The sequence below is a fragment of the Ruditapes philippinarum genome, unplaced genomic scaffold (assembly GCF_026571515.1).
Source record: "Ruditapes philippinarum isolate M1 unplaced genomic scaffold, ASM2657151v2 ctg2085_1_1_1_1, whole genome shotgun sequence".
Taxonomy (NCBI): domain Eukaryota; kingdom Metazoa; phylum Mollusca; class Bivalvia; order Venerida; family Veneridae; genus Ruditapes; species Ruditapes philippinarum.
In genome coordinates, this window is record NW_026857461.1 from 77,114 (window position 1) to 90,515 (window position 13,402).

A 13,402-nucleotide genomic window follows, 5' to 3' on the forward strand; every position below is an offset into this window, starting at 1 on the left:
TTTTCGTTCCTAAGTGTAATTTTGGAAAAATTTTAAAAGTTTGCAAAGTAAAAATAAACTCTGAATAAAAAAGAACTTTTTCTCAACCTTTTAAAAACTGTAAAATAAAAAATCAAAAATATTTTTTTACATGACATGTATTTATAAAGGTGAAAAAAAAAAAAATGAAAAAGGGAACAAGAAACCCAATGGGGGGAGCATTTTAAAGCTCAAAATTTTGCTGTAGAAAGATGAACATATCATGTTCAAATGTGATAAGAGATAAAGACTCATTTGAAAATAAAAGAAAACAAGGACAAGGATTATAAATTATGTGCGACTGTAACCTTGACCTTTGACTAAATGACCAAAAATCAAGAGGATTCATCACCTGGCCATGGACAATATCCCTATACTAAGTTTCACAATTCTAGGCTTTTTCCTTCTATACTTATTGACCAGACACAGATTTCCACTAAGTGTCACTGTGACCCTGACCTTCTGTCCTCAAGATCAATAGAGGTCATCTACTGGCCATGACCATTCTCCCTACTTAGCATGATAACAACACAACAAATAGTTATTGAGTGAACATTCATAAAACTAATAGATGAAAATCTGACGGGCAAGCCCCTGATGTTACTTTCAAGCTTATAAAAATCAAGCAAATACCAAAGTTGAAATATATATGGCACCAAAAAATCCTTTTAGCTTCTTAATTTCCATATCTTCTCTATCCTATAAAAGCTGCTTCTTGATGTATTAGTGATTTTCTACTGGTTAAAATAATGAACACAATGAGTAATACTCACCAGTTTGGAAAACTTTGACTTGTGTTTCAGCAAATAGAGACCTTGCCCTGACATAGTCATTAATCACCAGATTATAATCTCCCTAAAACATAATAAATGCAAAAAACAAATTACAAAAATCTTTCTTTTTACTTTTTTATTATAGGAAATATTTGCAATCCATCCTTTGAATAAAACACATGGAGAAAATTTATCAACAAGTTGGGTTTTAAGACAGACCTACACTGCATTGTTCATATGGCCACTTTCCAGCTTTGCTGCTTGAAAAAGACCTAAGATATGCCTCAGATAAACCCAAGCAGGTACCTAGATAAAACCACCAACCTTCCCTTAGCTAGATGGATAGCTTCCTCACATGAAATAAACTAAATCCATGACAGGATTTGATCTGACAACATGTAAGAGGCACAAGATTCACAGTCAGTGTCCTTAACCATTTACCCATGAAAAGCAAAAAGCTTCAAAGTTAACATTTTGATTTCTTAATCGATAAATTCATTAACAAAGAAGTTGGGTCTACAGAAATCAGATTTGAGTCCCAGGGCACTGCCCGACCTCTATCCGTGACAATGGTTGATTGATGAAATTTTTTTCCTCCATTGCTATGTTGCATGATTTACAGTATATGGAATATAATGAGAAACTATTTTAAAACATATACTGGTATAGAATCTAAGAACACTTGTGAAGAAACAACCTCCAGTATCTGACGTTGTTGTAGTCACCGTAGTCAACATTAAATATGATTAAACAAGAACCTGTTGAACCGGGTGATGCTCCCAAAGAAGGTTTTGGACACAGGTTAGTATAAAAAAATGAACAAAGGGCAAAAACTCCAAAATTAGGCAAGGCAGAGTTATGTTTTTTTGCACTGCACTTCTATTTAATGAGATCTATCTATCTATATATAAAGTTTCGTGATGATATCTCTTATAGTTCCAGAGTTATGTCCCAGGTAAAATTCAAAGTGTAAAAATGAACAAAGGGCAATAACTCCAAAATTAGACAAGAGTGTGTTTAGGTTCTTTAGCATTGCAGTTCTATCTAATGAGATCTATCTACCTACAAAGTTTCATGTTGATATCTCTAATAGTTTTATAGTTATACTTTTTACAAAAGTCAAAAAGTAAATATAAACAAAGGGCAATAACTTCAAAATAAGGCAAGGCAGAGTTATGATTCTTTAGAACTGCACTTCTACCCAATGAGACCTATCTACCTACAAAGTTTCAAGTTGATATCTCTTATAATTTTAGAGTAATGTCCCGGACAAAGTTCAAAGTGTCAAAATGAACAAAGGGCAATAACTCCAAAATAAGGCATGACAGAGTTACGGTTCTTGTGCACTGCAAACCTACTCAATGAGATCTATCTATCTGCAAAGTTGCATGTTGATAACTCTTATAATTTTAGAGTTATGTCCCGGACAAAGTTCAAAGTGTACAAATAAACAAAGGGCAATAAATCAAGTATTAGGAAAGGCAGAGTTACGGTTCTTGTGCACTGCACACCTACTCAATGAAATCTATCTACCTACAAAGTTTTATGTTGATACCTCTTGTAGTTTTAGAGTTATTTCCCGGACAAAGTTCAAAGTGTACAAATAAACAAAGGGCAATAATTCAAGTATTAGGAAAGGCAGAGTTATGGTTCTTGTGCACTGCACACCTACTCAATCTACCTACAAAGTTTCATGTTGAAACCTCTTGTTGTTTCAAAGTTATGTCCCGGACAAGAAAAGCGGATGGACGGACGGACAGAGGGACGGACGGACTATATGCTCCCCTGAAATTTCGGGGAGCATAAATAAATCAAATTCAAAAGGTATACATTTACCAATCACTTTTTTGGTTTAACTTGAACGTGATTGTTTTTCTCACCTTTTGAATGTTTCTTTCTATATGGAGTGGTAGATAAAAGAGAAATTTAAATCTCTGTAAAACATTGAGGGCGTTTCTAGTAGCATCAGCCTTATCTTTACGTCCCAATACATCTTGAAATAATCCATCAGCACAGGACTTTGCCTCTGAAATAATTATCATATGTTTGTCATTTTATGGGTGTAAAGCTAAAGCAAAACTTGTAAATTAGTTAAACGAATATTAGAGAATTTTGTGGCAATGCAATCCTGTTCTACATAAGGTAATTTTCAAAATGTATAAACATACTAGTTGATACAGCATCCAGAAATGAATGGAATAAAAATACAATTTACTGTCAAGCTGTATTAAAATATAGCAGGTTAAGGGTTAAAAGGACTCCTATGACGTGTTTTCGACATGATAGAACTGGAAATATTTTTTCCAAGATTTGTGTAGCTTTGGATGTAGGCCTGGGCCAAAACCTTGTGTGGAAATTATTAGAAAATATCATTATTCCATTTTTTTTTCAGAATAATAATTTACATTGTGCGAAACAACCAAAAAATGAAAAACATATCATATGAAGTGTTCTAGAACATTATATCATTTTCATCCCATAACTGTTCATACTGGATCATTTAGAACTCTATAAACATTTTAATAGAAATATCCAAATGGTACATATCTACTGTTTTTATCAATACAGTATCTGAAAGACTTATGGAATATCCGTTCCACTGTAGACAAATCCACTTTAAAGTAATGTGTGTGTGTGAAATAAAAACTTACGCATCAGTGATACAGCATAGGAACTGATACACTCTCTCTGTATATCATCTTCTGTAAACTTCTCATACATTGCTGCAAACAAATACAGGGCAATGTTTGTTATTCAAGGACTTAACAACTGAACAACAACAACAACAACAACAGTTCTATATGTGAAAAAAAAACAGAGAATGAAAAGCTGTAAGAAATTTTTCTAACCATTTTTTTCTTTTCAATTACGAAAATCTGCTAAATAATAATAAATCATGTGAAGTGCAATATTTTGTACCATACTTTTATCATGTTTAACAAAACAAGAGCTGTCTTTAGGACAGCATGCCCGACTATTCTGAGAGATTGAAAGTAAAACAAGAACCTGCATAATGTAGAAGTTCAAAAAAGAGTCATAAGTCTGTCAAACTCCATGTTAGAGATATCAGCTTTAAACAAAGACCTTCTATAAGTTTGTGAAATTTCTTCAGAGGTTTTGGAGATAACAACTTGCACACAAAAACTTAACCGTAGTAAGACACCAACACCAGGGTGAGTACTATAGCTCTCCCTTTTCTTCCAATAGTTTAGATTACAATCGTTTGAAAGAGTATATTCATACTTTCCAGGCTGTCCAGACAATCAAGAATTGCACCAATGTTTGTCTTCACAAAGGCTATAGGGCCTTCTGATCTTGTCCTGGCACTCAAACGCATGTTGTTCAAACCTAATTTCAGATCTTCAAAACTGAAATTTTATTTTTTGATATTATTTTCTACTAAGCAGTTAAAGATATACTATGCTCAAATTTGTAATTAGGAAATATTGACAATTGCTACACAATCTCTTTGTAAATATAAAATGAACATACACAAAGTAGATATGATAAGTTTAAAATTATATTATAACTATACAAGTATATGGTCACAATGGAACATATAGTGTGATTAAACAAATGGGCAGTTTTTTTTAAGAAAAGACCAACTTTACTTGACCTGTAATAGGGAATGCAGCTTCCCATATATAGTTTATTCCATTCTTTAATTCAAATTAAGACATATTCAGTAAGAATTTCATAGATTTCAATAACTTTCTGTGATTAGAATATTTTACTCAAGGATGAGTGTAGTATATATTTAATAAGATAAAACCCTTATTATAAAGACATCAAAGTTCCAAAAATATGTCTTAAAGACAAAAGATGGTTTATATTTTTGTATGTGTATATAAAGGCAAAATGCAGTTCGTTATATAATCTCCACCATAAAAGATATACTATTGTACCCACCTTGCCATCTGATGATTTTCCAGTAGATACCAGGCAGGTGAGAAATTCTCTAATGACATGTTACCAGAACCTATAAATATAATATACAAAATTATACAACTTTGCATTAATACATTACAGAAAACTCATCAACTTCCAACTGTATTAATCTTGCAGTTTTCATAGTAAAATATATTTTACAAATCTCATCAACTCCAAAAATGTATTCATCTTACAGTTTTCTAGTAAAATACTTCTCCGTAATACATGCTTCAAAAATAATATTAATTCCTCAAATTCTTGCATTTTACTAGATTCACATAACATTTGAAAACTTATTTTTAGATTTAACTTACAATATCATAAGTGTGTAAAGATATGCTCCACTTGTGATATGATACTAGACTGATTATACAATATGTGTCTACGGAAAAAGACGGAATATCACATTTAAACATGATTGCAACTTGTTTGCTTTTACAGTTTCTACTGTATTCCTTTGCACCATTACAATACAATACAATTCATAGACTTCAACTTGTACCATGATAAATAATATATATGGACATGTCCATCTTTCAATCTAGGTAAAACCATTAGGTATATCTTTTTCAAGGAAAATTTCAAAATGTGACTGAACAGACAACAGTGCAGACCATGATCAGATGGCAAAAATGATTTTGGTCTCCACTAGTTGCAAGGATAGCATCTGTTGACACTAGGAGACAAAGGGCTTATATACTGAAGACACCAGCAGGCAAAGAGTTAATAATGCGAAGTCTTACTTTCGGGAAATATTTCTAACATTTCCTCTTCAGATTTTGCTCTTGTTCCTTCATTAGAAATTCCAAGTGGATCATCATCATCTTTCCCAGCTAAAGGAGAAGTGTTACCACGGCGACCAAGTTGGTTCAGAACAGTTTGAGTCTCATCTATCCAGACAGCTGATTCTTGTAAAGGACCTGTTGAGAATATTATATAAAATATTTTCATATGATGTAAATGAAATCTTATAAAATTGTCCAAACATTATTGAGCTGAAGCTGATACAGATTACTTATCACTGCAAGACACATATATTACTCTCTCATACCAAACTGAAAATTCAGTTAATTAAGTTTTTCAATAGATAATTTAGCTAAAACCATAATTTCATATTCAAACTGCAATTGAAGGGCACAATCATTAGTTGTAACCACAATGAACTTGACATGTGTTTTGATATTTACGCATATCATCAGTCACATGCATTTTAAAAATGAATCCCTTCAATAAAGTCTTTCAAAGATATTGTGTGGTAACAAATTCTGATGCCATCAGTGATGGACAACAAGTGCAATATCATAATAAGTAACCCTCTAAAAAATTTGTAAGGTGTGTGAAAATGAAGATTCAAGCATCACCAGCAAAAAAGATCAAAAACTGATTGAGATGTTTCCACTAAATAGTGAAAATCTATATGATGCTTTCAAGATGAATAATTTATCATACATGTACATTTGTAGTTCAGCTGTTTCAAATCTATGTCAGTACAATAAATATCTACTTCAGCACTAGCTTTATCAATTCCTACACAATTCTTACATTATTGAAATCTTCTTGCTTACATTAAAAACCTACATAATTATCAACATACCAATTTGTATAAAAAATCCCCTAAATCCGACTGTACAACTGCCGACTCCACCAGACTTTGTGCATACAATAATGTCACCTTTACCCTTCCCTGATCCTGTACGGGCAATAATTTTACTGCTTGACTTCCATTCTGCTGACAACAGACATTCCACACCACATATCTTAAGAGCTGAAACATAATCAGTTACAAAGTCAATTCATTTTAATGCAATATATCAGCTATTTAATAAAGTATCAGTAACCAATATAAGGAACAAAGAAAATTGACAATTAAACTGACACTAAGAAATGGCTAAATATTACAATAATTCTTACAGTGGACACTAACCTTTCAAATCTACTTTCAGCAATAAAAAGAAACTGACAGCAAATCTTACACATACATTTTGGACCAAACATTTCATCTTTGCATGAAGAAACAAACTTAAAGGTTTAATGATATTCAAATTAAATACCATGTGCTGGTAAAGATTAAGATAAAACGTCAGTACAAGATATTTTTTCATCAATGTCAACTTCAGTCTGTCTGTTTAAACAACAAAAGGCACCATACATGTTTGACCTTTTGAAACCAATACACATGTAAACAGTGTACTGTGTTACAGGCTATTCTTATCAGTTGTGATTCAGTAAAGATAACCGGCTGTATATCTTTCTGTATAAAATCATAAGAAAATGGCTGTCAGGTGTAAGTTTAACAGTTAATTTTAATACCTTTACTATCAAAAGATATGTTGAAGTTAATATTGATATGCAGCCAAAATCACAGGCTTTTCATTTGTGTAAAAAATTTGAAAATCAGATAAAAAAATTGCACTAAACTAGCAGTTTATAACAATGCTATTTGTATTGATTAAGCATCAGCAAGATCTGTTTTACTCACAATTCTGGACAGATAACTCTTGGTTTTCATTCAATATTCTTTGGTTATTTATGTCGTTCATATATACACTGTTTATGCGTGTATTCTTTGATCATATTTAAACATTCAACAGCCCTTAAACAACACATTCAACAGCCCTTAAACAACAATCAGTTTACATTTCTGTAAAAATTATATTCATACCTATCAGATCTCTTGGATCATTGCCAAGATTTTCACCTCTGATTGTCACCCTCGTCCCTGGTGGTCCTTCTTTAGGTGAAACTCCAGTGACAAGAGGCTGTGGTGCCATACCAAGTTACTGAAAAAATACATCAAACTAGTTACTACATGTATGTAACTGGTGAACTTCAAAATAGATAGAGAGCAGTGATTTTTCACTTTAAGGGGAATTGTAGAAGCGCAATGGTGCAGGCTAGATTGGACACTGTATCAAGTGTAATAGGGAACCAAAATCAATGCCAGCTTCCTGATATAGTAAATAGCAAGCTCAAAGAGCTGGCCCAAAGGGCCTGCTCGCATTGTGAGCTTTACGGTAACTCAAGTACCTGCTAGATAGTGATGGTTTTGAAAACTTTCGTCAGAAGTAGTGAATTCAGGACAATTCAGCAAATATGGTAATATTTATTCATTCCCATTCATGTATAACGGGTCTAACAGGTCGCATCCAGATATTAGTCCTATCCGAATTATTGTTCACTATGTGCATCTAACAAAATTATTATTTTTGAAAAGCTAACAATGGGGCATAAAGCAACTTTGAAAATAAAGGCGTTTTATCTGCTAAAGCATGCATAAGTAGATAATAGACACAATAAGCAATTAAAACTTGTAATTTACTTAGATCACAAAATAATCTCAACTTCCGGGTAAGGGAGATAATTCTGCACACTGTCTGATAATGAACCTAAAGAAAATTATTCTACGGAATGCTTTAAACAAAAAAAAAGATTTATATGTGTATAGCTTTATTATTATATTATTTGAAATTAAATGGTATGGTTTTTAACTTAAAAGTATTTAAAAGTATCCCTTACCCTATGGATATCATTTTTTTCATTTATTTATTTATCACAATTTTATCTTCTGAGTAAAATATGAGTTGTTTCCCTTTTTCAATTTACGCCATTTGTCGGATCATGCTGTCAAAATGCAGTCGGACAATAAGATTCACGTTGATGGCTTGAAGACGCAACTTCATAAGACTTTCTCTTTTCTCCAACAATGTAGAAGTGGAATACAAGAACTAGATAGTAAAGCATTGCCATGCATAAAAACAATAGCAAACCTTACAGAACAGTTTCAGTGTTGTACTGGTGTCAGTGTTTCTGATCTGCCATCTAAGGTTGACTTTTGTGAAGTGAAGCAGAAATTACTGTTCAAAATATCATCAGAAATAAACGAAAATGTCAGCAAACTTCACTTGCTACTGTAAGTATTGGAAATTATGCATAGTTTACTTTTATTGCCATTGTAAAGTAGTGAATATCATAGTGTTTGTTGGAATAGACTCAATAGACTCTAGTCTAGGGTCTTAAGCAGGAGCTATTATAAGGTTCATCTCATTTTCTTAAGATTAAGTTTTACTCCTTAAATTATCAGCTGAGATTGCCCATGCCCCTGTATAGTTTCTATGACTTTGAAAGTTTGTCTAATACCATTGCCACAAAATTAGTTATACACACATTTTAAACTTTATGCACATTGTGCTAGTGATGCTGTAATAATTCAGTGTGTATCTTATGTTTGTAAATTTAAAAGAAAGGAACGTTAAATATAATACTGAGAGAAAGTTGAAAAGCTGTTGTCTTTAATTAAATATTTTGAACATATTAAAATAGTCCAATACTTATTTTCAAAGCCTTGATCTGTCTGAGGAAAAAGGCATTGCTATTCAATAAAGGTACACAATGCACATACACTTTGTCATTCAATATTACTTAACCTAACACTAGTAATGTTTTTTTTTCTTCCTTTTGTTGATTTTTTTCTAAGACTTCTGCTGGTATAGTAGATAGATGTTTTATCTATAATTATGAACTCTATGCTGGGCTCATGCAATCCATTTTATAATAACTTGTATAGAAGATATTGAACTGTTCAGTGTCATAACAATTCTGATGCATGGTGACAGTTGAAAAGAAAAAAAATTAAATGGCTGGATAGTAATAACCTCTCTGTTAATTTGAAATATTTTATACATGTGAAAACAGCTAATTTAATTATTGGGAAAAAAACCTACGCTAAATATGATCGTTTCAGTGTATATTTTTACATCATCGGGTTACATGTATATTGATGTAGTTGTAGATATGGGGAATACAGTGATGGTATAGGAAGACATTATGATAAATGCATGTCCAGATGTGCTAAATGTAATGCTAGTGAGGACTTATCCAAACTATTAGAGAGATCACCATTGTATCCATCAATGACAGGTGAGTCTCTTTTATAGTAAAAATAATGTAGCCTAGTTTGATCTGTTAACATTTTCCTCAGCATAAAAGTTAGTGATTTCTTTTGATTGATTCAGATTGTATGCTTACCTGTATGCATTGTTTAGAAGCAGCTCATTTTAATGAATGGTGAACTAGACTTATTCATGGGTAACTATAAATAAAGTGTTTTGGAAAAAGGTATATGCAAGAACAAGTGTATGATAAAAGTATAGCGTTCAGTTCTTCTATCTTGCAGATATGCTACAATGGATTGAGATAACAGAAAGGTTAATAAGGGAAGCATACCTATGTAAAAAATTTATTATAGACACATATACACCTGATCTGCCTGCAATATCTGATAGATTGGAATCATCCTGGACAGCTGGGGATAAAGAATTGTATAAACAAATTGATGGTATTTATGATCTATTGTTTCAATATTCAAATGCATTTTTAGAATTAGTTCATGCTATTACCTTATTTAAAAAAAAAATCTATATCTATTATCCCCTCAGTGCAATATTATCAGTTGGCGGTAAATACAAATGACTTTTGTAAGAGAATGTCAATACATTTCAGGTATTAAGAAATAATTTTGATAAAAATTGATGGCAGGTACCTTGAGGCATCATAGGCTCTTTGTGAGGAAAATTAGTGTATAAAGATTGATCAAACATGGTCATCTAGGCAAACACTCTAACATTGATTTTGACAGAAAATTATGGCTCTTTTTGAACTTGGAAAATTCTACAGTAACCTGGCTCTTGTTTAGCTATCAAGCATTGAAAATATGCATGTATAGTCGAGTGTGCTGTCCTACCTGCAGTTCTTTGTTTTATTCTTGTATAATGTATTTGAAATTAGCAAATTTTGCTTCTTCAAAATCTTTTATCCAAATTTATTTTTATTTTGTAATTTTTATTTTATTTACAGAATACTTAGCTCTAACAAGAAATTTTGTGGAGTTGAAAGTGTCATGAAATCTTCTGTACAGTAATGTGGAAAAACTTTGCAAGCTGCTGTCTTAGAGCACTGACCATCACTTTTGTGTAGATTTCCAGTAGTTTATGATATTTGGATGTATCATTGCTGTTAGCTGGATTTTACTGGACTAGTGATTCGAGAATGAGAAAACTACAATGTAAATAAATATAAATTATAATCATTAATGAAATTCCTGTTTATATTATCTGGGTTTTTTTTTTTAAACTAGACTTTTCTCAGTATACAAATTGACTTTAAGAATTGCTCAGAAAGTCTATAAAACAGTGTGAAAGACAACTGAAAACACATATACATGTAGTTGACTGTTTAAACGAGTGATTTTATTGTTGCAATTTGGTTCAAATACAAAATGTACTGGTATAATCTTTTAAATCTTTTTTTTTTTTTAGAAAACTTTTGACATTTTTATTCTTACTGTTTACATGAAGGAATGTATGGAAATGAAAGCAATATTTTGCTTATATTTTAGAACATTGTTAATTATTTGTTACTAACAGCACTGCACATTAAATACATTACCTCTTTACTTGTTAGCTTTTTATGCCCCCGCCATATAATGGCAGGGGCATATAGTGTTACCCTGTTCCGTCATTCCGTCATCATCAGTTTCCGTTCATTATCTTAATAACCCTTGCACATATTGAACTCAAATTTGACATATGGATATGTCATGACAAAATACAGGTCAAGTTCGAAATTGGTCATGGTTCGATGATTTTTGGCAGAGTTATGCCCCTTTTACATTGAAAATAATATGAAATTTTCAGTTTCCGTTCATTATCTCCCAAACGGTTCAAAACATTCAATTCAAAATTGACATATGGATATGTCATGAGAAAATACAGGTCAAGTTCGAAATTGGTCATGGTTCGATGATTTTTGGCAGAGTTATGCCCCTTTTACTTTGAAAATAATATGAAATTTTCAGTTTCCGTTCATTATCTCCCCAACGGTACAACACATTCAACTCAAACTTGACATATTGATATGTCATGAGAAAATACAGGTTAAGTTCAAATTTGGTCATGGTTCGATGATTTTTGGCAGAGTTATGCCCCTTTTACTTTGAAAATAATATGAAATTTTCAGTTTCTGTTCATTAACTCCCCAATGGTACAACACATTCAACTCAAACTTGACATATGGATATGTCAAAGGAATGCGCAGGTCAAGTTCAAATTTGGTCATGGTTCAATGATTTTTGGCAGAGTTATGCCCCTTTCACTTTGAAAATAATATGAAATTTTCAGTTTCCGTTCATTATCTCCCCAATCGTACAACACATTTAGCTCAAACTTGACATATCGATACGTCAAAGGAATGCGCAGGTCAAGTTCAAATTTGGTCATGGTTCGATGATTTTTGGCAGAGTTATGCCCCTTTCACTTTAAAAATAATATGAAATTTTCAGTTTCCGTTTATTATCTCCCCAACAATATTACACATTCAACTCAAATTTGACATATGGATATGTTTTTGGAATGCGCAGACCAAGTTCGAATCTGGTCATGGTTCAATGATTTTTGGCAGAGTAATGCCCCTTTCACTTTGAAAATAATATGAAATTTACAGTTTCTGTTCATTATCAACCCAACAGTGTTACATATTCAACTCAAAATTGACATATGGATATGTCAAAGGAATGCGCAGGTCAAGTTGGAATTTGGTCATGGTTCGATGATTTTTTGGCAGAGTTATGTCCCTTTCACTTTGAAAATAATATAGATACATCTTAGGAATAAGCAGTTTAAGTTTGAATTTGGTCGTGGTTCAATGATTTTAGACAAACTTATCTTTCCTGAATGTTGGAAAAATTTTGAACTTTCAGTTTCAGCACTCATACTTTTGTGGAAATGTATATAGCCATTATGTTGGCTACAAATATGCAATATGCTATTTTTAAAAGGTTAAGACTGAATAATTTCATTGCCTTGAACATTGTATAAAAATGGTTAAGACTGAATAGTTTCAGTGCCTTGAACATTGTATAAAAATGGTTTGTGTTAACATTGAAAAGTTTTAAGGGCTTTGAACTTAGAATGAAAAAAATAATTTGTGCAAACAAATTTGGAACTAAATATTATAACATTTGAAATTTTGGCTGCATGCGGGGGCATCCGTGGCATGATGACACATTTCTAGTTTTTATTTTCACGGTCTTAACTAAAATCATGTTTAAAACTTTACCTATTTTATTGTTAGTTACATGTGTAATTATATTTTCAACTTTAGATCACATCTACATTTATAATGTTTTTTGTCGTATCTCGGGGGTCAGTCCACCTAACCAGCTGTCCTAGAGAACTAACCAGAAATTACCAATTTTTCCACTGACTGACTACTAATCCCATAATTTTTAAATCAGTGGTAAGAAAAAAATGACTGTAAGACTCAATGCCTGAGATCAATTGTAATGGAGAAATTTTTGCTCTTCTCTTCATTTTAAAAATCCCTGAACTGACAATGATGTGTTCAGTACTAAGTACACTTGGAATATCTCTGTTCAGTGGGTTTTTTCCAACACAAAATGAGATGTTTTACTTTACGAAAGACTTGACGAAGTTTGTCAATTCCTTTTATGCAACAGATGATTTGACTGGCTGGCTTGAAATAGCTTTGTCGGAAATAAAAATCAACTGAAAAGCAAGCCAGAGTTGGTAACCCTCAGATCTTTGTGTGAGAAGTAATAAGACCTGAAATTCAAATTGAAAAATAACTGTCAGCTGGTTGGATAAAATAGATAATAAACAACAGCA

At 32.1% G+C, this 13,402-nt stretch overlaps 2 protein-coding genes across 3 annotated transcripts; one reads left to right on the plus strand and one right to left on the minus strand.

The window, feature by feature from the left end:
- Positions 1–759: 759 nt before the first annotated feature.
- On the minus strand, positions 760–8,095 carry LOC132749818 (exocyst complex component 2-like). Its single transcript, XM_060739720.1, has 9 exons — positions 8,034–8,095; positions 7,384–7,501; positions 6,316–6,486; positions 5,465–5,641; positions 4,701–4,770; positions 4,035–4,159; positions 3,443–3,514; positions 2,672–2,817; positions 760–873 (listed from the first exon to the last, which is right to left on the minus strand). Exons 2-9 carry the CDS (start codon positions 7,490–7,492, stop codon positions 760–762), a joined length of 984 nt encoding a protein of 327 aa, XP_060595703.1. The 5' UTR covers positions 7,493–7,501; positions 8,034–8,095.
- A 215-nt stretch (positions 8,096–8,310) lies between these two features.
- On the plus strand, positions 8,311–11,172 carry LOC132749823 (AFG2-interacting ribosome maturation factor-like). Of its 2 annotated transcripts, none has more exons than XM_060739727.1 (4): positions 8,311–8,631; positions 9,511–9,638; positions 9,895–10,056; positions 10,575–11,172. In XM_060739727.1, exons 1-4 carry the CDS (start codon positions 8,351–8,353, stop codon positions 10,619–10,621), a joined length of 618 nt encoding a protein of 205 aa, XP_060595710.1. In that variant the 5' UTR covers positions 8,311–8,350; the 3' UTR covers positions 10,622–11,172. The 2 variants fall into 2 exon arrangements, with proteins under 2 accessions (XP_060595710.1, XP_060595709.1); XM_060739726.1 differs by having other exon boundaries at positions 8,312–8,631; positions 9,505–9,638.
- Positions 11,173–13,402: the final 2,230 nt, after the last annotated feature.